Source organism: Lissotriton vulgaris, chromosome 2_1, assembly GCF_964263255.1.
Source record: "Lissotriton vulgaris chromosome 2_1, aLisVul1.2, whole genome shotgun sequence".
NCBI classification, from domain to species: Eukaryota; Metazoa; Chordata; class Amphibia; order Caudata; family Salamandridae; genus Lissotriton; species Lissotriton vulgaris.
The window spans coordinates 865007224-865035184 of record NC_141687.1 but is presented as its reverse complement, the minus strand read 5'-3'; the positions used below and the strand labels follow the sequence as shown (position 1 = coordinate 865035184).

The window sequence follows — 27961 nt, the reverse complement described above, 5'->3', positions numbered from 1 at the left end:
TCATTCCTTATTTCCCAATACACCTTAATGTTTTCCTGAAGGTGGCGTTTCTCTGGCCAGGAGGTGTTGACAAACTTGCATACGTCTTTTAACGTTGAATCTTGAGACATGTGATTCTCCCATTCTCCAGTAGAGATCCCTTCAAAATTCGTGTTGAAGAGTAGAGCCACTCTTTCATCATCCTCAGACGTACTTATGTTCTCATTATGTGGCAGGGGTAATCTGCTGAGAAAATCAGCGACTTTGTTCTTGATACCTGGCCAATATTCTGCTGTGAAGTTGTAGTCCAATAATTTTATTGACATTTTGCTTAGTCGTGGTGAGGCATTTTGTAAGCCAGAAGCAGATAAGATTTTGATCAATGGCTTGTGGTCTGTGCGAAGATGTATATTGTATCCCCATATGTATGCTCTGAAGTGATTGAGTGCCCATGAACATGCTAGCATCTCACGTTCAATCACGGAGTACTTCTCCTCAGCAGGAGTGAGTGATCTGGATGCAAAAGCTACGACCCATTCCTGGTTTGAATTATCTTTCTGTGCTAACACCGCACCCAATCCTTTGTTGCTTGCGTCGGTTGTGACATAGATTTCTGCTTTGGGATCAAATCCTTTGAGGAATGGTGCTTCACCTATTTCTCTTTTGATCGTTTCAAAGGTGTTCTGACATTCTGGGGACCATTCGAATTTTGTTTTATTTTTCAGTAGTTGTCTTAGGCTGTACATTTTCTCAGAAAAGTTCCTTATGAATTTGGAGTAATACTCCGTTAAACCGAGAAAGGCTCTGATGTCCTCTTTACTAGATGGGCAGGGGGCATTAAGAATGGCATCCACTAAGCCTTGTTTTGGTTTGATGCCCTCGTGACTAATGGTGTGCCCCAAGTAAACCACTTTGTCCTGAGATATTTTACATTTATCTAGTTCGACTGTAAGACCATGCATTTTGAGTTTGTCAAAGACTTGCCTTAAGCGTGTGTCATGTTCCTGTTGATTGCCGCCCATTACTAAAATATCGTCCTGGAAGAACCTGATGCCTGCAACGCCCTCCAAGATGGAAGTCATGACCCTTTGAAAAAGCGCTGCGGCAGAGGCTAACCCAAACGGTACCCTTGTAAAACGGTAACAACCAAAAGGGGTGATAAATGTGGTGTATTTCTTGCTGTCCATGTGTAGGGGTATCTGGTGATACGCGGATTTCAAATCTATTATGGAGAAAATACACATATCATTGGTGGCATTAAACATTTCACAAATACGAGGTAGGGGATACTGGTCAACGATAATGTTTTTGTTAAGATCCCTAAGGTCAATGCACAGTCTAATTTTTCCATTGGGACGTTTGACCACAACTAAGGGAGAAACCCACTCCGCGGATTCAACCTCCTCAATTATTCCTTCTTTGACCAGTCTATTCAACTCTGTTTGTACATCACTCCTTACTGACACAGGTAAGTGTCTCACTTTGTGAATACATGGAACAGCTGAGTCTTTAAGTTCTATTTTGTGTTCAAAACTGTTAAGGAGACCAACTTTCCCTGAAAACACTTCAGGAAAATCTTTATGAATGGTATTCTTGCATGACTCATCAACTGACAAAACAGGATCAGCGCTGTTTGGGTTAAGGATTATTCCCAGATCGGCTTGATCGCTCCAGCCAAGTACAGATGGTCCTTTTTTTGCAATGAAGAGTTTACAACAAGCTTTCCTGTTCTTGAACTCAAATTCTAGCTCACGTGTTCCAAGAAATTCGATGTTGTTGCCTGTGTAACTTCTGGCAATGATGTTCGACTTCTCTAGCGATGTTCCAATTTTATCGGTGAGCAATTGTTTCCATACATTCTCATTGATGATCGTGAAAGGGGAGCCAGAATCAGCCATCAAGTTTACAGTTACTCCTCCCAATTTCACATCGCACATAGGTTTCTTTTTTTTAGTGGGTGTAAGTTCTAATACATCATACTCTATGGAGAACACGTAGTTGATGCTATCAGAATCCGAGTATTCAGAATTCTCTTCAGAAGAGTCACTTTCATCCTGAATGTGTCTGACCTGTCTGTATTGCTTAAAGGATGCCCTATTGCAGGCCTTGGCGATGTGACCAGTTACGCCACATGACAAGCATTTCTGATATCTAGCAGGGCACTTTGTGGAATCTGCTAAATGGTTAGGAGAACCACATCGATAGCATTTGAGTTCAGGTGGATTTTTGTATTTACTGCCGTGACTTTTTTCACTTTTGTGCTTGGATTTGTAAGGTTCACTTTTCTTACGATACTCGTGTGCAGCTTCCTTATTGCTGACCCTTTGTCTTAGTTTGTTTGCATTAGAAGAATGAATAGCTTTAACTACAATTGGCTCATCTAAAACTGCTTTGGCACACCTGCCTGTAAGTTCGGCTTTTTTAACTAGAGCAACAACTTCTTTTAAGGACGATTCTCCATTGACCCATAGTTTGTCTTGGATGTTGGGGTTACTTGCATGCATGATGATTTGATCGCGTACAAATTCTTCTTGCAATTGACCAAATCTACAAGTTAAGGCCAGGTTGTTCAAGGCCGCAACATAATCATCAATGCTCTCATCTTTGCCCTGTTTTCTTCTTGAAAATTTATACCGATCAACAGCAACACAAACGATAGGTGAAAAATGGGCATCCAAGTCATCTAATGCATGCTGATAAACATCATTTCCTTCTCTTACTTTCTTTTCAATATTATTATAAGTCTTGACACCCCCGGGACCTAAGCAGTACAACAACACTCTCTTTTTCTTTTCTGGAGTGAAATCCTCATCTTCAACAGTTTCTATATAATTGGTGAAATACTCTCTCCACTCCTTCCATGGCATACTAGGAGCACCTTTGAGAGGTAGGAAAGCTTGGGGTTGCGCAAGATTCAATGAACTAAGGGCACACATTGCTGATAGACTTAAGAATGAAGACAAGCAAGTCTCTGGTTTTAAAGCGCAAGCAAAATTCCAAGTAGCAGTTGTCCAGGTGTAAATTGACACTTGACTTCAAAGGGTTAAGTAGTGAACTTAAAGAGAATTGAATTAAGAGTGATCGTCTAACTGTCCAAATATAAGTTACAGTTATGGCAGGAATATTACACAGGCCGGGGGGCATCCGCTTAGTTATCACAGAAAGATTTATTTGTTAGGCAGTGCAGATTTTTTTTTTTTTTTTAGGCAATGTAGTTTAGTTGAAACTGTCCTTTAACAAGATGTTTGCGTGAGAACATACAATTTCGTTTAAATTACAAGGGTGTGCACATCACCGTGTATGTGCCTGGTTTGGAAACAACGTTGTTTTAAAAATCCGAAGATTTCGCCACAAGATGGCGCCAGACGCTGCGTTCCAGTGACGTGGAACGTGAAGAAACAAGCGCAGAAGAACGAAGCTGAGGGGCGAGTGTGTGTGTGGCGCGAAAACAGCTGACAGGAAATGTCACTGTGCGCTTGAGAGGAAGAAGATGCCTCCTTCAGGATTAAGACATGCACGAAGGGGAATGCCTTTGCGCGCACTGGAGATCATCAAGCGCCTCCCCTGGAAATCAAATACAGGCGCAGCACAGCATGCTGAGGCTCTCACCTTCACCGTGACACGGCAACAACCCTCGGAGCAGCAGCGCGGAGTCACTCAGTCGGCACCTCTTGACCCGATGCCAGGGCAATGCTCACCGAAGGGTAAATTCAGCAGACAGGCACCTCGGGTCACTCACATCAGGAGAAAGCCGATCCTCTTGAAATTTGAGCAGACAGGCGCCTCGAATTCAGGTGTCGCCGCAGAAGAGCTCCAAGGACGCTCACACCACGCTATGGATGTAATGTCGAGCATTACACAGAAATCAGGTAGGAGGGCATTTTTCAGTATTAAGGCTCAACTCCTTTGAATAAAGTAGATCAAAACCGTGGTGAGGGGCTGTGGTTTACCTCGTCGCCACTTGTTGAAAGCATATACCAAGAAGCAGTAGGAAAATCAGCAATAAGTTTATTCCGAAAGTACAGCCCCACACCAGGTCACAGCGTGGTCAGGAAGAATCATCTGGTGACAGTTAGGCAGTTGCATGGAATGACGAGGGGGTAGAACGTTGGGGGAACCAATGGGAGGGGGGAAAGGTGACAAGGGAGCTATCGCGTCAGGGAGGTGAATAGGGCACAGGGGAGGACAGGGTTAGGATATAACACCGAGCACTTTAGTTTTCTGTCTCCCGCTTAACATTGGATCCTTCATACCTTTTTCCTTCCAGTCGATTTATGGGCGGTTTCAGAATACAATCCCGTACATAATGTCCTTTTTGCCACAATATAAGCAGAGACCATTTTTTCTGCGTAGTTCCTTCTCATTTACTGTTAGCGAAGATCAAACAGTGCCTATTTCAATTGGTTCAGGAGTAATTCTGGGTGGCTTGTCAGTATTTCGTGAAAGATAAAATCTGGGAAATGTACTCTCTTTACGTTTATCACCCTTGCTTTCATTCATTCGATGTTCCATCCTCACGGTTAAATTAATTAGATCAGTACAATAAGCTGGCTGAGGTTCAATTTGGGCTAGGATGTCTTTTAGGTCATCTCTTAAACCCTGATAAAATAAGGCATACTGTTTCTTTTCTGGACACTTTGTCTCTGCTACTAATCTTCTGAAAGCCATTATATAGACTACAACTTCTTTGCTTCCTTGTATCAATTCTAGTAATTCACGATCTGCTGAAAGAGTATAAGCTCTTCTATCAAATATATGCTCGAATTCTGCTCCAAACGCCTCCAGTCATAGAGTGAGAGATCATCACGTTGCACAAAGGGCAACAAAGGGCACTGCCCACTGTGGTGCATCTCCTGTGAGATATGAAATAGGAAAAGCCACCTTCACCTAGTTGGTGGCAAATACTTTAGGCTTGCATGTGAAATGCAGTAACACTTGAGTGATAAACACTTGTATCTTGTGGGCATCTCCATTATACCTTTCAGGCGGGTCTAATGGTACCGGATTGGGCATTTCCACTGTAATGGGACGAGTATACAATGGAGAACTACTCCCTGCATCAAATGGGTTTCTTTGCATGTGTTCCACTTTAACCTGTAAAGCAGCTGTCTCTGCTCTAGACGCAACTAATTCCTGCTGTACCACATGTTGTAGTGTAGTTCCTATTTTCCCTATAGGCCCTGCGCATTGGAATAACATAAACAGTAGTATAGACGTAGAAGTGCGGTCTTCCAGGTCTCCACTGACTATGCTAAACTTAATTGGGTTTGTTACCAACTAGCTCAGAGGTCACTGGAAACTTTCTTGACTGAATAGGAAGTGATCAGCTTCCCTGGTACAGACAAGAAGGGATTCAGTTTTCCAACAACCGCATAAACATGACAACTTTGCTCCTTAGAATAAGAGTCAATCTCTAGAGTCGTGTGAAACAATAGACAGTTATTTTACTCAGTCAGTTTGTGCAGTTTACTTTCACCAAGATGCAGAGAATAGAGAGACGGGCGTTTTCAATAAAAGGGTATTATTTATTGAACAGTCTTTCTTCTCATGCAAGAGAAATGAACTGCCACAACTGCAAGACTAGTTATTATAAAAAGTGCGTACAGTAAAAGGAGGATTGCGAAATAATACTGTAAAAGCATTGATATGGTTTCTTAGCCATACAATGGTTTAAAATTAATAAAATATATACATTCATATATACATTTGACTAATTTACTCAACTGGTGCTTCTAACTACGCCTACCCCAGTGTACCTGACCTAAGCCTAATACTTGGGAGGGAGGAAGTAAGTAGCAGTTTTGGTTAAGTTGGTTTTGCCAAGGTTTGCTTCAAGAATTCTCTCTAAGGGTTTAGTCAACACCATACCTCTGGAATAGAATTTTGGAGGTCTTGTATTTCCTTTCAGGACTCGATATCCCAGTCACTCGCAAGAGTAGGCTGGAAACGCCGGAGCTGGATTTTCTCGGCAGGAGAAAATACAGCGTCTCTCTCAGCGTGTCAAGGAGGAGGAGGGGCAGCGTCCGTGGGCAGCTTGCATCTGCTGTGCTCTGCAGGGGACAGCTGTTCTGCTCCTGTATTCACCACACCATCGCTATCATCGATGTCGTTGAGGCAGCCTTTGCTTAAGGCAACGCTGGTAATATTTATACCTGAAAGGTGCCTTGTTTGACGTAAGTTTTTGGACATAAGACGTCAATAAAGATGTCACTAGGAAGTGATCGTCTCTCAGTGCTCATTAGAGTTCTATTACTAATCAAAACATAGCAAGCTGGGCTTTCCCAGGTTGCTGAGTTTTATCTTGTTGAAGAACTCGGAGTGTAATCTAGGAATCTTAGATAGTGGCTTCTGCTGTGTCATCTGCTCTAATGAGCTGCAGAGGAAGAGATTCTGAAATGTGTCTCTGATCGTCTTAGGCCAGAGACGAGTTTCTGAAATATCGCTCTTGATCATTTATGCCATTATAGGGGTATGAATGGATTATATCCGTATAGGGGCATAAGGTCATAGTATTGATCGGGGTCCTAGATTAGAACGCGACAATGTAAATTGACCAAAATATACTCTAAAGTAAAGTAAGAGGCAAATAATCCGATCAGGAGGAGAATAACCAGTGGGTCGATTATTCCGTCAGATCCACCTATTCCTCAGGGTCAGAACGATGCTCAAGTATGCCCACCTCCCGATAGCTTCAAGTCTATTTGCTATAATAGCACAGATCGGTGAAGCGATCAAGCGAGGGAAGGGAAGGATGGGGACAGCGGGGAGGGAGACCTAAACCAGAAAAAGAGAACATACAATAAATAATAATGTAGAAACGTTTCTATTATCTCTCTCTACCTCACACTCTACTAGTACTAAGCAAGAACACAATATACTTTACATGTCAAGGAAAAGAACGTTACAGCGAAGCACACCAATGAACATACACTCTCACTCTCTGAAGCAAAGGAATGTGACCCATGGATTCAAGATGCCACTGAGAAAGTATATGCTGAAACAAAAAATAACACAGAGATATAGATATATATCTGTATATCCAACACGTAAATTATGTTTCTGTGAACATCAAATAGCATTACAAAACCACTGTTCCAGAATCCTCTACAGAATTCTACCTAACCAACAAATACCTGAACCACGCTTCGCAGGAACTGTATGAGGGAACCAGGGGCATTTCAACCACAGTGCCCTGTTAGTAAGGCAGATAAGAAGTGAGAAAACATGTTAACATCACACATGGAAATCATAAGATGTTATTATAATCATAACACACACACCATTTCACCATTTCTTAAACTTGAGCAATAAAGTTTCATGAAGAATAAATGTCAAGGTGTTGTTCCTTCTTCCTGCATGAGCATATGACCAGGCTCAGCCAACAAGGGGGGGGGGGGGGGGGGATCGAATAAAGGGTAAACTGATAACAAAGTCCCTGCCATAGACTACATACATGTGTCTTTCCAACATGGAGGAACTCAGTTGCAGTGAAATCCACTTTAAAGATATTAATCATCAGATAGGAAAATACCTGCAATGAATAGTAAAGTACTTAATTCCAAAAACAAGAGGGAGATATGCAAATAACCTCAAAGTTGTATCACGAGGATTCTCGTTGAGTTTGAGAGTATCATAATGGCCTCCAAACTGGAAATAGAATAAAAAATGTGCTAGCATTCGTGCCAATTCTATTAAGGACACGGAGGTGAAGATTATGCTTATTCTCTCTTTACAGCAAAATTAACAGCAGCCAATAAGAACATTCTAAACACATTGAAAGTAAAACATTCCCAGAATGCTTAGCATCACATTGTCAACACCATAGAGAAAAACCCTACATGTAACTGTCCACACAGGAACAATTCCTCTTTCTTTGCCCAAAGAGCAGAGTCCAACTTGAACATAATTATAGTCCAACATTTCAAACGTATCCTGATCACAGCAGACCGGAGATCCAATAGGAACTGTAGAACGAGCGCCTGAAGGTCGAAGACCCCTCCATTCCAAAAGACCACCAGGATGGTTTAATCGCCTTTCTGGTCATTGCCTGAAATAAAAAGAGGTACTCATAACAACTGATTTGACTTGCATCTTAGGGAGGGTAACATGACAATTATGTATCATAATATTTACCCTGGGCGGGATGATCTTCCCCTCCGTGTCCTTAATAGAATTGAAAAATCTTAGTGCAAATGCTAGCAAATTTTTTATTCTATTGCAGGACCGGACGCTTCAGATTATGCTAGTTTAACGCTTATCCAAAACAACAGAAGCAGCATCACCCACAGGTTTGTAATAAAACAGTTTGAAAGTGGAACTAGAAGACCAATCAGCCGCTTTCATGATATCTTGTATACTAGTACCGAACATGAATGATTTTGAGGCCATGGTGCCTCTGACTGAATGTGCTCCAAATAAATCGGTGTAAATACCGGCCTCCTACGTTACATACCTAAGCCAACTAGAAATTGTAGCGGAGGTAACTGGTTTGAAGGATTTTTGCAAAGCGATCAGCAGGTCTGAGTGACCATGTAGACTCTTCATATGCTTTGAGACATTTGACAACACAGAGTTTTTCATTTAATGGAAAAAAACATTGTAATCAATAGATTTGGAAAAAGTTTTAGTGCGAGCAGTTATCACAAAAGATACACCTTCAGGACAAAATATTCTACCCTCCAAGTCTAACACTTTAATGTCAGAAACCCTGCGACATGCAGATAAACATAACAGCATGGCCAACTTAGCCAACAATTGTTTTCTGGACAGTAATTCATTACTAGGCCATTGTTCAAATAGATGCAGTACCTTCGAAACATCCAATAAAGAGGAATACTTAGCCTTAGGAGGGTTTGCTATACATATCCTTTTGAGAAGTTTACATACTATTGGATGCATACCGACAGGCCTGCCCTCGAGATGCGCATGGCCTGCGGAAATGGCTGACCGACCTATAGGATAAACCATCAGCTGCTTTCTGTGATAAAAAATCTAAAATGTGAGATATATCTGCTTCCACGGGATCCAGGTGTCTCTCCAAGCACCAACCCAACCAAGCCTTCCATGCGGAACAGTATCTCCTCCTGGTAGAAGGGGCCCAGGCTTGTTGAATAAAACTGAAAGCTTGCTCCGTAATTCCTGGCAACAACCACTGTTGTGGGAAAGTTTGCAGGCCATCAGGGACAGCTGACCCACGAGAACTAACAGGTGGAGCTCCCCCTGAGGGCCATGGAGTATCATCGGGAAGCACGGGAGATGAACTGGAGAGTCGGAAGCCATCTCCAACAAGACAGGAAACCATGGCTGCGACTTCCAAAGTGGGGTGACCATCACAATCTCCGCTTCCTGCCGAACCACTTGATTTGCTACCCTGGGTATCAGGATGAATGGGGGAAATGCATACTGCGCAATCCTGAGTGAAGGCATCTGTCGCTCTCACTAGGGGATCTGGCCTCCAACTGAAAAAGGACTCCAGTTGATTATTCAGCCGAGAGGCAAAAATATCTATTTGGAATGGACCCCACAGCGACTGGAGCTGGCAAAACAGGGACGGATGAAGCCTCCAGTCGCTGTAATCTTTCAGATGACGGGATTGCCAGTCCGCTACTGCATTGTCTCGAACGGGAAGGTACTGCGCAATCACTGTGATTTGATGTGCTAGGCAATAATGCCAGAAATCCTTGGCAATCTCCGCCAACATCGGGGATCTGGTACCCCCCAGTTTGTTTATGTACCTCACAGCGGGAGATATTGTCCATTCGTAACAAAATACAACACAATACCTTCCTGGGTGAGAGAGTGCGAATCGCAAATGACCCACCAGGAGTTCGAGGCAATTGATGTGCAACTCCAACTCCTGGATAGACCATCTGCCCCCGTGGTCACCTCCTCGCAGCGGACTCCCCAACCCGACCTGCTGGCATCGAACTCTATGACCACTTCTGGGAGAGATCCAAAGATTGCCCGAACATTCCATGCGTCGACGTGTGTCACCCACCATTGAATCTACGCTCGGGCATCGTCGGTGACCGGGACTCGATCTGAGTAAGACAGGCCCTTTTGCAGATGTCGGATCTTGAGACGTTGAAGGGCTCAGTAATGTAAAGGTTCCGGGAAAATCGCCTGTATGGATGATGCCAGTAGGCCCATTAAGCGAACGATCACCCTCAAGGACATCACTTGTGTGTCTAGAATTTTTCTCAATTCCTTCTTCAGGTCCCTCAGCTTCTGCTTGGGCAACTGAAGCTGGGCTGACTGAGAGTTGATCACAAATCCCAGGAATTCCAAGGACTGAGTTGGAACCAATGGTGTCCCGCAGGGGGCAGCAAGCAGGATTCGCAGCCGCGGCGCCGGTGGCAGGGGGACGACTGTGTTGGAACCAAAACTGACTTCAACTTGTTTAAAACAAATCCCAGACCCTCTAACATTGTCATTGTTATCTGCAGGTGAAGGGTCACTAGGGAAGCCGAAGGAGCCATTATCAGAATGTTGTCTAGGTACACTATTAAGCGTATTCCCTGCTCCTGAAGGTGCGCAATCACCGGTTTCAATACCTTGGAGAAGCACGAAGGAGCCAAGGAGAGACCGAAAGGCAGGACCAAATATTCCAGGTTTCTTTCGCGCCATCGTAACTATAGGAACCTGCGATGGGGCGGAAAAATGGGAACCGTCAGACACGCGTCTTTGAGATCGAGACAGACTAACCAATCCTCTTGTCTCAGGATGTCCGCTAGGAGATAGATCCCCTCCATCTTGAAGTGATGGTAAAGCACAAATTAATTGAAGTCTTTCAGGTTTAGTACTAACCTGTAACCGCCGCCCCTCTTCTGCACCAGAAAGACGCTGCTGCAGAAGCCCTCAGGTACCTCTTCGCAGTAGGCGAGTCTTCTATTTTGCGATCTATAAAAAGTTTGTCTCGTTCGGAAAAATACAGAGGGGGCGGGAGATACTCCTGCGAGGGAGTTTGAAAGGAATCTATTTGAAACCCCTGTACTGTCTGGAGAACCCAGACATCCTGAGTAATGACGTGCCAAGTGTGAAGAAAGTGGCGAATTCGACCCCCCAAAGGATAAACAGAGATAGAGAGCTTATCTGCTGTAATTTGAGGCTGGAGGTTTCCCTTCTGGTCTCCTCGATCGAAGTGGTGCCGGATGAAGCGCCTTGTGGGGTAAAATGTGCCTCCTCTGGTGGGATCCTGGTAATCGCCGCAGCCGTAACCCCCTCTGGGGGGACCTTGCTGGTACAGACGGCCTGGCGAGGGGCCACTGCCTTGCCCGGCCTGTCTAAAAAGGCCTGTGTGAAACACCCTCTTGACATTCATCTGAGCCTTGTCCAATGAAGTGAAAGTCCCTATATATTTTGAGACATCTTTGGCAAAACTCTCCACGAACAAGAGGCCACCAGCCAAGGGACCTGGTTCAGAAGCTGCTAACTCGGTTAAGTTAGTATCCATGTGCAACAGCAGTGACTTTCTGCGCTCCACTGAGATGGCGCAATTCGCGTTGCCCAAAAAGCAGATGGCACGTTGTGTCCAACCAGCGATAATATCTGGGTCAATCTGGGTCAATCGGGTCGCCGGACTCCTTGGCTAACAGGGCTAACTCAAGGATTTTGGACAAGGGACTGATGGTATCCAACAACTTATCCTGGCACCCTCGCCAGGCCCGATCAATGCCCTTTTTAGGATCTGTCTGGAATTTTTTTTAGGAAGGCCAGCATATTCGGGTCGATATCGGGAGTCTCTGCGACTTTGTCACGTACATTCTGACCGAAGTCAGTTCCTGACTTCCCTGTCGAAGGAGCGCCTCAAATTCCGGTGTATGTAATCTGCAACCTCCGGAGGAGGTGCCCAATCAGATGACCTTGGATGTATTGTCTCTTGTGGGTTGAAGTCAAACTGATTAGCGGGCTAATAAACTGGGGGAGATTGGGTAATGATAGAAGGCCTCCTGGCCTTTTTCTTCTTAGGAGATGCTGTATGACTAGTTGAATCTGTGTCCGTACCAGTATCGGTATCAGTAAACACTTTGGACGATGAGGGTAAAGGGTTGGAGGCTCCAGAATAAGGACGATCCTATGGAGAAGGGGGAGGGAGCTTGGGCAGAGCCTGTGTGTGCGGCCAAATGGGCGTCTTGGCAGTAGCGGTGTTACCTCCCTGGGAGGACGTGGAGGGACTCCCAGCATCTTGTTAGAGCATGCCATGTCTTTTAGTGACATTTTCCAATTGCGCCGTAATAGGTTTCAAAGCAGCCGCAAGCGCCTTGTTAACAGTCTTAGGGACCGCTACTTCCACCGCATTATTCACTGAACAGAGTCTTGAACAGAAGCGTCAAGGGCATTCACAGGGTTGTCCTCCAGGAGGGGCCCATGCTACTCCTCATAGTACCCATACTCATCCTCCTTGAAATAGGACCAGTCTTCCATCGCCTAATCTTTAGGCGAGAGACTTAATGAGAAGTCTGCAAGATCCCAATGGAATCCGTCAAGGGGGAGCAGCCCTGGTGCAAGAATAAATTATCAATTTAAATTTAAATGCTCCTCAGAAAAGCTGTAGTCAGAAAAAAACAGCTCCAAAGGGCATAGAGACCCAGAAATAAATATATATTAGCCTGCACACGGCTATGGCATGCCTTATTCTTCAGCCCAGGATAGGCGTCCGCAAGGTACAGGAAGGACAAGCTTGCGCGCCGGACCGCATTTGAAAAAAAGTGCAGAGCGAGCAGGAAAACGATAATGAGCATAGTGTAGCCCAAAACAAGCCCAATTGGGCTACGCAACGTGAGGCTCTCTGGCAATGCGGGCCTGATGAGGGAAGGCTCCGCGCACCGCTGCTAAGATGTGTGGTGAATCTGGTGAGGAGGAGAAGCAATCGGAAGGTGACAGCTTGTTTCTGTTGACAACCGCCTCCTTCTGAGAGCCCAGTATAAGTGATAGCGTGACGCGCTACCAACTGATAATCTCAGAATAAATGTGCGCATTACCAGAAAAACATACCGCATTATTAAAATCACACACTGTGCTTTAAACCATCAATATAATATAGCGAAAGACAATATAAACTAAAGCAATACGAGTTATGGCAAGAATAAAACCGAGCACTCAACTCTGGGAGTAGCAGCAAAGAAAGAGGAAGTGTTCCGGTGTGGACAGTTATTTATAGGGCTAGTCTCTATGATGTTGACAATGTGACACTAGGCATTCTGGGAATGTTTTACTTTCAATGTCTTTTGAATGTTCTTATTGGCTGCTGTTAATTTTGCAGTAAAGAGAGAGTAAACATAATCTGAAGCCTCCGGTACTGTAGTAGAATCAGAGCAAACGTTGGTGCATCCGAACCCGCACCCTCACGAGACCGTGACCCACACAGCAGAACAAGAAGCGCCTCCTCACACTGAGACTCCAGCTCTGGCTCCAGAATAATCAGCAATGTCGAGGGAGACGTCAGTGCCACTAGTGTCAGGATCCTAAAATCTCCTCTGGATCTGGGCGATGCTCAAAGGGGTCCACCTCCTGACATCCCCAACTCTCTGACTGACAAATGTCCAGAGTATTGAGGTGATCAGGCGAGGGATAGGGTTAGGAAGGGTGCAGTGGGGGAATTGGGATACCTGTAACAAAAGAAACATAGAATTATAAGTGATCAACGATTCTCACTATTCTCGGTATTATCTCGCTAATTCCACTTCTATACCTTTGATACGCCTTCGCAGACAGTATCCGTTATAAGTTCTCTGTGGCAGATCTCTCTCTGACCATGAAATCATTTGGACAGGTACCTATAACCAAACACATGCCCAATAATATATATATATATATATATGTATAGATACAGATAACTCACAGATAACTCACGGACATCCACAAGAGTTCATTCAGACACATACATACCCTAGTTTCTGCACCCCAAAGAAGAAAAGATATAGATAGCCAACTCCAAAGAAATCAGAAGATTAGCGGTCGTTATTAGGTTCAATATCCATGAGGAACCATATGGTTGTTTTCACCAAAAAGGAAATCCATCGAAATGTACGTACCCTGTAAAGCCCTTAATTTCAATCCACTGGGATATATTAGGGAAATCGCAAAAGTGCCAAAAAACCATATGAACAAAAAACAATACCATGAGTCTCCTAGGAGAAAAGTATTTCAGTGCTTTTCAATAACCCAAGGTTCCTTCCCTTGCATCCGCAGGTACGGAAACCGTTACCAGGAACTAAGCGCTATTTGCGCAATGATAACAGGCAAATCAAACGAGAGCATCCCCAGTAGAGCACCTCCAGCGACGCTCTCCGCTGAACGGGGAATACTCACAAAAGGAAGTTAGCGCAAGTCCACGCTTCGCTTCCCCTCCAGAAGGAAAGACAAAATGAAGAATGAGGAACGAGCCGCAGCACTTCTCCTCGTGGACTGCAGGCTGCGGATCAAGGCACCGAGCACGTCCGTGCTTCGGTAAATGGCGTCGCCACGGAAATCCGAAGAAACTCCAGAGATGCAGAGCAGCCGCTCTGCATCGGCACATCCGAAAACAGCAAAGAATCACGTACAACGTTCCGTGAGTTGTGCGTGACTAGATACACTTCCTGTCTCCCAGAAGGACGGCCTTCTTGGAGTTGTAGTTCCGCCAGTCAAGGTAGGCGCATATCTGCCTCAGAACCTCACAACTAGGGATCCAAGCAATGTAGTATTGCGTCTTGCCTGCCTGCGGTCAGGACTCGGGCAGTGTTCACGGTTGGTCTCAAATGCACCTGCGAACCGTGACATTGCCTGAACATATCTATTACAAATTGATTTAGAATTAAAATAAATATTTGAAAGAAGTAACCTATTTAGAGCACTCACCTATCTTGTGGATCATCTGCACCTTACTCATGGGTCCTTTAATTCACTGTTGCAAAAAGAACAATTGATGGACAGGATGTAGAACAACTTCATACATTCACCCAAGTACAATGATCAGGGCCTGAATCCATCGTTTTTTTCCTCACCATGCCATTCCAGTTTGGACCCAGCCATATGCAAATCAGTCTTCACCTTGCGCCCAATGGGAACAGTTCAGCGTGAACTGCCAGGCCAGGTCCTCCCTGGACTGGAAACAAGCATCCTAGGACCGGTTTCGGGCTTTCAGCCATCATCAGCCAGGATAGCTTGACTCCAGTGGCATGGAGAGCACGGGACTCACGTCTGAGCATACCCGTCCCACTCGGGGTGACAAATGAAAAAAAAAACAATTGATGGACAGAAAGCAGAAAAAATGTCATACATTCACCCCAGTACAGAGATCTGGGCCTAAATTCATCCTTTTTTTTTTACTCACCATGCCATTCCAGTTTGGACACAGCCATATGCAAATCCGTCTTGACCCTGCGCCCAATGGGAACAGTACAGCCCGAACTACCAGGCTAGGTCCTCCCTGGACTGGAAACAAGCATCCTAGGACCGGTTTTGGGCTTACAGCCCTCATCAGCCAGGATAGCTTGACTTCAGTGGCATGGAGAGCACGGAACTCACATCTGAGCATACCCGTCTCACTCGGGGTGACAAATGCAAAAAGAACAATTGATGGACAGAATGCAGAGCAATGTCATACATTCACCCCAGTACAGAGATCTGGGCCTAAATCCATTGTTTCTTTGCTCACCATGCCATTCCAGTTTGGGACCAGCCATATGCAAATCAGTCTTGACCATGCGCACAATGGGAACAGTCCAGCCCGAACTTCCAGGCCAGGTCCTCCCTGGACTGGAAACAAGCATCCTAGGACCGGTTTCGGGGTTTCAGCCATCATCAGCCAGGATAGCTTGACTCCAGTGGCATGGAGAGCACGGGACTCACGTCTGAGCATACCCGTCCCACTCGGCGTGACAAATGAAAAAAAAAACAATTGATGGACAGAAAGCAAAAAAAAGTCATACATTCACCCCAGTATAGAGATCTGGGCCTAAATTCATCCTTTTTCTTTTACTCACCATGCCATTCCAGTTTGGACACAGCCATATGCAAATCAGTCTTGACCCTGCGCCCAATGGGAACAGTACAGCCTGAACTACCAGGCTAGGTCCTCCCTGGACTAGAAACAAGCATCCTAGGACCGGTTTCGGGCTTACAGCCCTCATCAGCCAGGATAGCTTGACTTCAGTGGCATGGAGAGCACAGAACTCACATCTGAGCATACCCGTCTCACTCGGGGTGACAAATGCAAAAAGAACAATTGATGGACAGAATGCAGAGCAATATCATACATTCACCCCAGTACAGAGATCTGGGCCTAAATCCATTGTTTCTTTGCTCACCATGCCATTCCAGTTGGGGGCCAGCCATATGCAAATCAGTCTTGACCATGCGCACAATGGGAACAGTCCTGCCCGAACTGCCAGGCCAGGTCCTCCCTGGACTGGAAACAAGCATCCTAGGACCGGTTTTGGGCTTTCAGCCATCATCAGCCAGGATAGCTTGACTCCAGTGGCATGGAGAGCACGGGACTCACGTCTGAGCATACCCGTCCCACTCGGGGTGACAAATGAAAAAAAAAACAATTGATGGACAGAAAGCAGAAAAAATGTCATACATTCACCCCATTACAGAGATCTGGGCCTAAATTCATCCTTTTTATTTACTCACCATGCCATTCCAGTTTGGACACAGCCATATGCAAATCAGTCTTGACCCTGCGCCCAATGGGAACAGTAAAGCCCAAACTACCAGGCTAGGTCCTCCCTGGACTGGAAACAAGCATCCTAGGACCGGTTTCGGGCTTACAGCCCTCATCAGCCAGGATAGCTTGACTTCAGTGGCATGGAGAGCACGGAACTCACATCTGAGCATACCCGTCTCACTCGGGGTGACAAATGCAAAAAGAACAATTGATGGACAGAATGCAGAGCAATGTCATACATTCACTCCAGTACAGAGATCTGGGCCTAAATCCATTGTTTTTTTGCTCACCATGCCATTCCAGTTGGGGGCCAGCCATATGCAAATCAGTCTTGACCATGCGCACAATGGGAACAGTCCAGCCCGAACTGCCAGGCCAGGTCCTCCCTGGACTGAAAACAAGCATCCTAGGATCGGTTTCGGGCATATGGCCAGGTTTAAAGCTGGCCATATGCCCGGGGGCATATGCCATAGGCCATATGCCCCGAAACCCCGAAACCCCGAAACCGGTCCTAGGATGCTTTTTTCCCGTCCAGGGAGGACCTGGTTTGGCAGTTTGGGCTGGACTGTTCCCATGAAGCACAGGGTCAAGACTGATTTGCATATGGCCAGATCTAAACTGGGGTGGCATGGTGAGCAAAAGAATGAAGGATTTAACCCAGATCTCTAGACTGGGGGGGAATGTTTTGATTTGTTCTGCATTCCGTCCATAAATTGTGTGTCTTTTGTTTTCTCACCCTAAGTGCGCCGGGTATGCCCAGACTTGGGCCCCAGGCTCACTGTGCGACTGGAATCAAGCTATCCTGGCTGAAGAGTGGTGAAACCCCGAAACCGGTCCTAGGATGCTTGTTTCCGGTCCAGGGAGGACCTGGTTTGGCAGTTCGGGCTGGACTGTTCCCATGAGGCACAGGGTCAAAACTGATTTGCATATGACCAGGTCTAAACTAGGGTGGCATGGTGAGCAAAAGAATGATGGATTTAACCCAAATCTCTTGACTAGGGATGAATGGTTTGATTCGTTCTGCATTCTGTCCATCAATTGTGTGTCTTTTGCTTTCTCGCACTAAGTGCCCCGGGTATGCCCAGACTTGGGCCCCAGGCTCACTGTGACACTGGAATCAAGCTATCCTGGCTGAAGAGTGGTGAAACCCCGAAACCGGTCCTAGGATGCTTGTTTCCGGTCCAGGGAGAACCTGGTTTGGCAGTTCGGGCTGGACTGTTCCCATGAGGCACAGGGTCAAGACTGATTTGCATATGGCCAGGTCTAAACTGGGGTGGCATGGTGAGCAAAAGAATGATGGATTTAACCCAAATCTCTTGACTAGGGATGAATGGTTTGATTCGTTATGCATTCTGTCCATCAATTGTGTGTCTTTTGCTTTCTCGCACTAAGTGCCCCGGGTATGCCCAGATGTGGGTCCCGGGCTCACTGTGACACTGGAATCAAGCTATCCTGGCTGAAGAGGGGTGAAACCCCGAAACCGGTCCTAGGATGCTTGTTTCTGGTCCAGGGAGGACCTGGCTTGGCAGTTCGGGCTAGACTGTTCCCATGAGGCACAGGGTCAAGACTGATTTGCATATGGCCAGGTCTAAACTGAGCTTGCATGGTGAGCAAATGTATGATGGATTTAACCCAGATCTCTTGACTGGGGGTTAATGTTTTCATTTGTTCTGCTTTCCGTCCATCAACTGTGTGTCTTTTGTTAATTTTTGTACAGTAACACATTTTTTGCAGTCTTAAAGTGTTATATAACAATATTGTATTATTTTTTTTACCACTGTGATAGGGCTTAGAGACCCTGCACGTGCAAAGTGCCTCTTTGGTGCCCCTGGTAGGTTGAAGCTTTCAAAATTTGAGTAATGTCAATTCACTTGGATGGAGGCATCAACATTTACCAGCCTACGTCTCAAATGCAGGGTTCAGTCTGTTGAAAATACCTTTATTTAATCATGCAACAAGTCTTTACTGATCAATTACATTTAACTTGTAATTATGGAAGATACCAAACCATGTGCTGGTCTATGTACTGTGCGCTGTATTCTAAACCACAAAATACTTACTATGCAGATGTACTCCAGTGCCTAGGAGTGCAGTTGGTGGCATGAAGCACTTTACACTAACCATCCAGTGAACTGAAACAAACCCTTTCTGCAGGCTGTTTTATTAGTAACCAGTCAGCCTGTTATGACGTGTGTTTGTTTTTTGTAACTATCTCAGGGGTGGGGAGGGGGTGAAGATGAAAGGGTAAAGGGCAGCTGAAACTAAGCAGTCACATGGCCTTGCAAAACAATGGAGACCATGGAGGGTTTTGTTGATGTACTGTGTGCGGTATTGTAAACCACAAAATGTTTCTATACAGATGCACTCCAGTACCTAGGAGTGGAGTTGGTGGTATGTGGCGCCTTACAATGCCATCCAATGTCTTGAAACAATCCCTTCCTGCAGCCTGTTTTATTAGTAACCAGTGAGCCTGTTATGATGTGTTCGTGTTTTTTGTACCTATCTCAGAGGTGGGGTGAGGATCAGTGAGTTAAAGGCAGCTGAAACAAAGCGGTCACATGACCTTGCAAGGCAATGGAGACCATGGAGGGTTTTGCTGATGTACTGTGTGCTGTATTCTAAAATACAAAACGCTTACTATGCAGATGCACTCCAGTGTCTAGGAGTGCAGTTGGTGTATGTGTTGTATTACAATGACCCTACAGTGAATTTAAACCAGCCCTTCCCGCAGCCTGTTTTATTAGTGACCAGCGAACCCGTTATGATGTGTTCCAGTTTTATGTAACTATCTCAGGGATTAGGAGGGGGGGGGTGAGAATGAGTGAGTGAAGGCCAGCTGAAATGAAACAGTCATGTGACCCTGCAAGACAATTGAGGGTTTTGCTGATGTACTGTGTGCTGTATTGTTAACCACAATAGTTACTATACAGATGCACTCCAGCATCTAGGAGTGCAGTTGGTGGTATGTGGCGCCTTACAATGCTATCCAGTAGCTCGAAACAATCCCTTACTGCAGCCTGTTTTATTAGTAGCCAGTGAGCTTGTTATGACCTGTTCCTGTTTTTTGTAACTATCTCAGGGGTGGTGGGAGGGGTGAGAATGAGTGAGTGAAGAGCAGCTGAAATTCAGCAGACATGTGACATTACAAGGCAATGGAGACCAAGGAGGGGATTACTGACTTTCTCACTCTCTCCCCACGAATGCTCTCCTGGTCATTAAAAAACATGTGTGGCTTGAAAAACAAGATAAGAACAGGATTTACAAGCCTCTTACATTACGGTCGGAGAAGCACAGGGCAAGAGCCATGGGGACATGGGAGGGAGCAAGCTACAACAGGAGGAGGGTGATTGGGGGATGGGATAAAAAATGTGGAGTGGAGGAGAGCAATTTCATGATGGTCAGAGAAGCACAGGGCAAGCAGTCATGGGGGTGTGGGATGGAGAAAGCGACAGAGAGAGGAGGGTGATTAGAGGACGGGACAAGAACATTATTTACCATTTACAAAAATGGCAATGCGCTGGGAGTGAGTGAAAACACAACCATTCCTAAGGTGTGCTCTTAGAGAAAGGGTATAAAAAGGAGTTCCTAAAGTTGTCCTTAAATGAAAGGAGAGGATTGATAGTGGTAATTGGTTCCTACTCTCTGGGAAGGCTAAACACAGGAAGAGTCATTGCGAATGCATGCAATGGATAAATCAGGAGAAATATTAAGAGACGAACAATGGAGCCGGCAAATGGCAGCCTATACAACATGCGCACTGTCTGAGTCCTAGAACACGGCAGGCCTGTCTCCCAGGCCATTCCGATTCTGCCAGGATATCCTCCTTTGAATGTTTCCCTCACAGGCCTGCTTGCTACTGCCTGAGAGACTGAGCGGTAGTCCTGTGTCATAATTGGCCTGCCCCCTTCTGCCTAGGGCACCACTCCTCTCTGAAACAGGCTCACCGGACCAGCCAGTGCATCTTTGCACTGCCGGCCTCCATGCTGCGCTCATAATGCTTCCAAACCTGCACCGTTCCCCTCGGCCTCAGGAACCACCTCCTCCTCCGCTGGCAGTAAGTCGACCGCCTTTGTGTCCTAGAGCCCTGCGTAGCCCAGACACTACTGCTGTCTGATGCCCCCGTGCTCCTTATGCAGTCTCTTGCTTGATTTTAAGGCGCACCTCCCAGCGAGGCCTTTCAGCCCTGGAGGACTGGCCCACCGGGAGTGTTTCGCCCTCTTCTCCCACCCCACAGGCACTTTGAGTTTCTCTCCTTACATTAATTTTAGGCAGCGAGCAGAGCAGACCAAAACCTCCACCACCATCACCCCCCACTGACCTCTGGGGATGAGCCCTCCGTGGGACTCATGCCTGGAGTTTTGGCTCTGACCTCCCTTCTGCTTCTAAAGTAAACCGCAAAAACAACAGTTGATTGACAGAATGCAGAACAATGTCATACATTCCCCCCAGTACAGAGAACTAGGCGTACATTCATAGTTTTTTTTGCTCACCATTCCATTCCAGTTAGAACCCAGCCATATGCAAATCAGTCTTGATCCTGTGCCTCATGGGAACAGTCCAACCTGAACTGCCAAGCCAGGTCCTCCCTGGACTGGAAACAAGCATCCTAGGACCAGTTTTGGGGCTTCACCCCCCTTCAGCCAGGTAGTTTGAGCTGGACTGTTCCCACAAGGAACAGGGTCAAGACTGATTTGCATATGGCTGGGTCCAAACTGGGGTGGTGTGGTGAGCAAAAGAATGATGGATTAAACCCAGATCCTTGTGACCGGGGTAAATGTCTGCATTGTCCAGCAATCCGTCCTTCAATTGTTTCTTCTGCATCTAAAGTAAGAAGGGCGTCCTAGGCCCACTTACTCTGCTCACTCGCCATAACACTAAAAAGGGTCCTAATTTTTACAAAAAACTTCAGAGCACCGTTTGAGCCACGTGTTGAGAAATACTTTCAAAACTAAATGGTCCATTCTGACCCAGGTATTAGGAAATATTTTCAACAATAAACAGTCACATAAAAGACAGGCCGCTTAAGTAACTAAGCCCACCTCGCAAGTGTGCCTGCCAATAACTGCTCACAGGTCCCCAAGACCCTGCCACCTGCCTAAAAAGCCTGTGGGTGTAGGCTCAGCCCCCACCCCCCGAAGCACCCAATCTGATGTGGAAAAATAAGTGACACTCCCCAAAAATAAGTGCAGTGGGCCCCACGGGCAACCACAGGCTCAAATTAAGCACTGCCTCTTGAACAGAAGTGGTGTCGTTCTTGGAAGAGAGAGTGGCACTCGTCTCATGAGCAGCAAAGTGTAATTGAAGCATAGTACCAATATTCCTCATTGGCAAAATGAGCGTGCCATCTGTTCAAACATTGGCCTCAGAGACCATTGCCACTGCCAGTACTTGTTTCCTTCAAACTTCCTTGTTTCCTTTAAGACTGAAGGATGTTTTTTCATTTTCTTTTTCTGTATGCTTTTACTTTCTGTCATAGGAGATGGCTTTCCGATTCTTTGAGAGAAAAGAACATTCAAAACTCTATGAAAAATACATGATTCGTGAACCAGATGCCGTGCTAAGGATGATCCTTTCCTTCCTGGAAGAGAAGGTAAGAAAAAATAACTGTAAGCTGGAGTAATTAAGAAAATGTTTAACATATAACAAATATTTTCATAGCGAGTTTCTGTGCACAAGTAGTGAAGTTACAATTTCAGAACTGTTGATGGCGTACTATTATATACATAAATGCCTTATGCACACACACACTAAATATCACTTGCAGTCGTGTCTATGTTAGAAAACACTATTCAATTAAGCCAAAGACAACATTAAAAATCGAATTTCTTAGCACTTGTCGCTGTGGTTTCAGAGTTTTAATGGTTCCACAACTACTCCAGGCAGAGCGCCCAGTATTTACTCTGTAAGATAAAAACCCTGTTTTCGGTTGATGGCGTACTATTAGCTGGCCCGTCCGAAGAGCATGGAGATTATTCACCAGCCCCCACACTCTTGAGATTCCTGCACTCGTGTTGCAACATTTGTTTATAGATTTTTTAAAGCAAGCCTGCTCTGGTACTAGTCTTAATGTCAAGTCACTTAACATGTCTAATATCACTAGATGATACTTACCACCTATTGGAAATGCTGCGTTTTTTAGGTATAAAAAAACAACAGGTGATGGACGGAATGCAGAACAATGTCATACATTCACACCAGTACAGAGATCTGGGCCTAAATCCATCGTTTTTTTGCTCACCATGCCATTCCAGTTTGAACCCAGCCATATGCAAATTAGTCTTGACCCTGTTGCCCCATGGGAACAGTCCGGCCCGAACTGCCAAGCCGGGTCCTCCCTGGACTGGAAACAAGCATCCAAGGACCGGTTTCGGGCTTTCATCCCTCATCAGCCTGGATAGCTTGATTCCAGTGGCATGGAGAGCACGGGACTCACATCTGAGCATACCCCTGAGCATACCCGTCTCACTCGGGGTGACAAATGCAAAAAGAACAATTGATGGACAGAATGCAGAACAATGTCATACATTCACCCCAGTACAGAGATCTGGGCCTAAATTCATCCAGCCTGCTCTGGTACTAGTCTAAATGTCAAGTCACTTAACATGTCTAATATCACTAGATGATACTTACCACCTATTGGAAATGCTGCGTTTTTTAGGTATGTCATTAGCCAAAACCTTTTATTTTGTTAAAACAATAGCATCAGTTGTTTACCTGACTGTCGGGTTTAGATTGAATTTCCACTGCTTTTTGCATTGCTGCTGGTTAAATAGCAGAGATTATGCACGATTTGAAGATGGCAGTGCAAATGTGCAAATACTCTCGGACATGATTGCCAGCCAGCAAACTTTTCAAAAGCTTTTTGTTTTTCAAAAAGAAACTTCCAAAGATGGGGTTTGTTTTAGGAAAACAATAAATGATTGTCCCCCGCATGCTGGGAGTTTTCTCCCAGTGTCTCGTTGTCATTATTTTTTTTCTATCCCTTTCAGACAAGTTTTTCCTAAATAGGGTGAACGGTGTAAAGTCCATCCCAACCCTAGTCTGTCATGCCACGAGAGGAAGTATTCCATTGAGGAGCCACGAGCGAGTGAAAGAGACTATAATTATTTGCACCGAATGTCAGAATATGAGTAAATATTCCTAGTTAAACAGAGAAAGGCATGTAGGCATCAATGCCAGAGAAGAAAATAAACTCACAGAGATATTTCATCATTGGCTTTTATAAATATTGTAAGAAATAAGATACTAAATAAACAGAGACATTTTATAACCTTCATTCTTGTGACCTATGGACCAATCATTTCACAGTTCCACTTTTATATTTATTTTTCCAGACAGAGGATGTGGATGCATTGTTGGCGTTTCAGAACTGATTTGTGGTGATTTCCTTTTAAATGGCATTCTGGCTGTAGCTCAGTCACAGTCTCTGTTCTAAGTGATGAACCATACAGAAGTAGCAATAGTAATGGTTCCAAACACGAAAAAAGGGTAGGCCTGCTTAGAATATTTGGCACCTTTAACATGAGAAACCTCTGACCTATCCCTCACTCCTAACATCGACACAATGTCATCATTCAGGAAGACCTAATCAGCTACCCTGTGCCACCATACATCTCAAATCATTTTTGTGGATAGCCTTTTTTCCATCCTCTCACTTCAATGTCTAGGTCTACACTAGGAGTTGCCAAACATTTTTATAATGAGAGCTACTGCTGATCAGTGAAATCCATTGTGAGCAAATAAAGGCAGCGCAACTCGCAAATTGTTCCCAGAGTCTCTCCCACGCCCAAATCCATTGAATAAAGGGCCTCTACGGAGAAAGAGCTATCGGTAACACTCTTAGACTGCTTGTTAAATTGCTCAGTTGCACAGCGAAAAGGGGAAGAATTGTTTTTTAAATCAAAAATAGCTTTTAACAGTTTTTTTAAAAATGAATAATGTTTTCACAAGAATACCTGATTTTAGGTCAAGCCTAGTCAGCGCGCATGTGCCGCCTGCAAGACCGTTTGTATTCAATAATTTGACTTTATTCCCGCCTCCTGCTTCCTCCTGTTCACCATTGGTTGACCCCATGTCCCTCTTCTTTGGTGCTTCTTAACCGGTTCTAATAGCCAATACTCAATTACGTTTAGGGCTAAAGGGGCACCAGTAAAGTACCATTCCCTTACACCATCAGTGTTCATCTGTTGTTTAGGTGAACTCTTTTGGTTCTGCTGTTGGTCACCCCAGGTCTCCCTGATCAGAGACATTAAGTGCTCTAACTTTTACAAATACAAGACAGATAACATTTGAGATGTGTTTGTTAATTACTTGCTGTGCACCTTCGCATCCCACCGTCCATGAAGGTATTAAAGTGTGAGCAATTCAGACCAGAATTTCCAGCAGCAATGTTTTGCAAAAGGCTCCTGGTTGTAGGAGGCCAGGGCTGTAGGAGAGTGGGGAGGCTGCACATACATCCTGGTGGGGCACAAACATCCTGAAGGCAATCACCCAGTGGTGTTCCTGCAGACTGTGCTCATGTATGGTTTTCCTCCCGATCACTCGTTCCCTATCCCTTAGTGCCGCTTTTTCAAAATTATAAATTAATACTGTAGGAGGCTGCTTATCAATTCCTACATTATGGAAAATCTTAAATGAAACGGTATACAGTATGCTTTATTTGTTTCATGCACATATTGCCTGCTTTTACATTGTGGCAAAAATCCACAGATTAGAGTGATTAGAGGATCCGATCCACAAATTTACAACCGGGGCTGCACTACAACAGACGATTTACGGAAATGAGAAAATTATTGCACATTTTAGCTTTCTACTTAATGCTTTGACTCCAGATATATTTCACCCATGGTGTCCATCTTCTATCTTTACCACTGCCTCTTCCTCTGTTGATGCGATTCACATACAACGGGTGTCACTTGCAGGGTGAGTGTTAAGGTTTTTATTTTATATCTAGCCCATTCCTCCAGTGTACCTTTGTTGCCCTTTTCCTTTTTTATGTATTCCTTCTGCAGTCCAAGGAGACTGGGAGAAGAGTAGTAACCCAGCTGGGATTTTTGAAAAAATGAGACCAAGACTGAAAAGGTAATTCAATTGAAACGAAGAGGGCATGTGGGCACTAGCATCACGTATCTGTGCCCGAGGCTGCAACTTCTTCTATGGTACTGTTATGTCTTTTTTCATGTTTAAAGGGATATTAAAAATCACTACTGATAGTTGGAGGGTATCTGAAGAGTTCCACTTCAAAGCGCTGCAGGACGTTTTTTTTTTACTTGTCTTAAACTAAACAAGCTAACCTCATGCACTGTTGCATTTGTTTGGTCTACAAATAATTATTTTGCACTCTTGACTGCAAGGCACAAGGTAGTTTTCATTGTCTTTAATGAGATTTCTTGCACCTCACTTTAGAGATGGGTGAGCAAACAAAATATTAGGGCTAGCCGATTCAAGAGTCTGCTTTGACTCTTACAGCCCCATGCATAAGCCAAGCTCTAAAAATGTTTGGTATTCAATTATACAACAAACCACATAAAATATGATAGTCCTCAGAACTCAGAAAGGTATTTTGAAACACTAACACGGAGAAGTCATTGCTACTGATGGACAAAATTATTGTATTCTGGTCAGGGGAGCAACTAGGTCTTAATTTCGGGGGGGCTAACATGGCAAATGAAGGGGCATGGCTAATGTTAATCAATGGGGCGGGGCTAAAATGGCAGATAATCAGGATTGATTAATGCTCAGGTCAAGCGGAGAAAACATGCAACCCTAAAATTACCCCTTGCACCCCAAAACCCATACCACCCTGAACCCTAAAATCAAACCCTGGAGCCCCAAAACTCATACCCGCGCTGATCTTTGAAATTACATCCTTGCCCCCCAAAACCCATACCCACCCTGAACCTTAAAATTACCCCTGGCACCCCAAAACCCATACCCATGCTGAACATTAAATTCTCCCCTGGCACCCCAAAACCCATACCCACCCTGAACCCTAAAATTGTCCCCCCTGACACCTGAAAACCCACACCCACCCTGAACCCTAAAATGTCCCCCCCTCACACCCTAAAACCCATACCCGCATTGAACCCTAAAATGAACCCCATGGCACCCCAAAACCCATTACCACCCTAAACCCTAAAATTACCCCCTAGCACCCCAAAACCCCTACCAACCCTGAACCCTAAAATTGCCCCCCTGACATCCGAAAACCCATACCCACCCTGATCCCTATAATTACCCCTGATCTCCAAAACCCATACCCACCTTGAAGTGTAAAATTACCCCTGGCACCCCAAAACCCACACCTACCCTGAACCCCTAAATTACCCTCCTGGCCCCCAAAACCCATACCCGTCCTGAACCCTAAAATTACCCCCTGGCACACCAAAACCCATTACTACCCTGAACCCTAAAATTACCCCTGGCACCCTAAAACCCATACCCACTCAGAACCCTAAAATTACCCCCTGGCACCCCAATCCGTAACCCATCCTGAACCCTAAAATTATTCCCTAGCTCCCTAAAACCCACACCCACCCTGAACCCTAAAGTTACCCACTAGCACCCCAAAAAATGAACACTACAAACTTACACTACATTTGCATATTCGGAGGGAACTCTCCTCTTTGACGTTTCCATGTAAGTCAAAAACAACATTCACTTAGAGTAACCTAGATATGCAGGCAGTAGGTAATGCTGTGCTGAAGAATGTATTAAAGTAAATTAATTAAATTAAATTAAATTAAATTAATTCCTGCTGGCGTCATAGCCCAGGGTTTGCTGTCTGTGCACTTGTATGGAATACACATCCATACAAGTGCACAGAAAGCACACCCTGGGCTATGTTGCCAGCAGAAATTCCTTTACAAAGGAAAAGCGTCCCTGCACTAGCCATCCCTTTCCCCCTGCTGTGTGCATCTTCCCACTCCCACCCCATTCTGAACACATCAAGTGCTTAGGTGAAATCCCTGCCTATACCTTGGCGCCAGTAAAGGAAAACAAGAGGTGGGGGCAGGGGGTTCACTGAAACTGTTCAGAGGCTGGCTGGCTCGCGCTGCTGGGCCTCTCAGAAAGCATCATAAAAATGACATATTCAGCTCCAATGCGCAGTCATTTCAGTGCGTGTCAAATTAGCCCGGGCTGAAGAAGACGAAGGGGGGGGGCTGAAGTCCGGTGAGCCCAATGGGTGTTGCGCGCCTGATTCTGGTGCGTGCAGGAAGCAATCAACCTGACTAGTGCCTGGAATTTTCTCCTCACAGACTGCTTTCGCTCTTTTGCAACTTGTCAGACTCTATTTAGGGAACTTATTTTGTATCTGTGTGCCTTAGGCAC

General features: G+C 45.1%; 1 protein-coding gene across 1 annotated transcript in view; it reads left to right on the top strand.

Moving 5' to 3' along the window:
• Window positions 1–27961, top strand: part of LOC147731312 (putative methyltransferase DDB_G0268948) — a 395842-nt gene that overhangs the window by 14746 nt on the left and 353135 nt on the right. The window contains exon 2 of the mRNA XM_086958722.1: window positions 22107–22220. Within this exon, the coding sequence (XP_086814848.1) occupies window positions 22110–22220 (111 nt within the window). The 5' untranslated portion in view covers window positions 22107–22109. The remainder of the gene's footprint in view (window positions 1–22106; window positions 22221–27961) is intronic.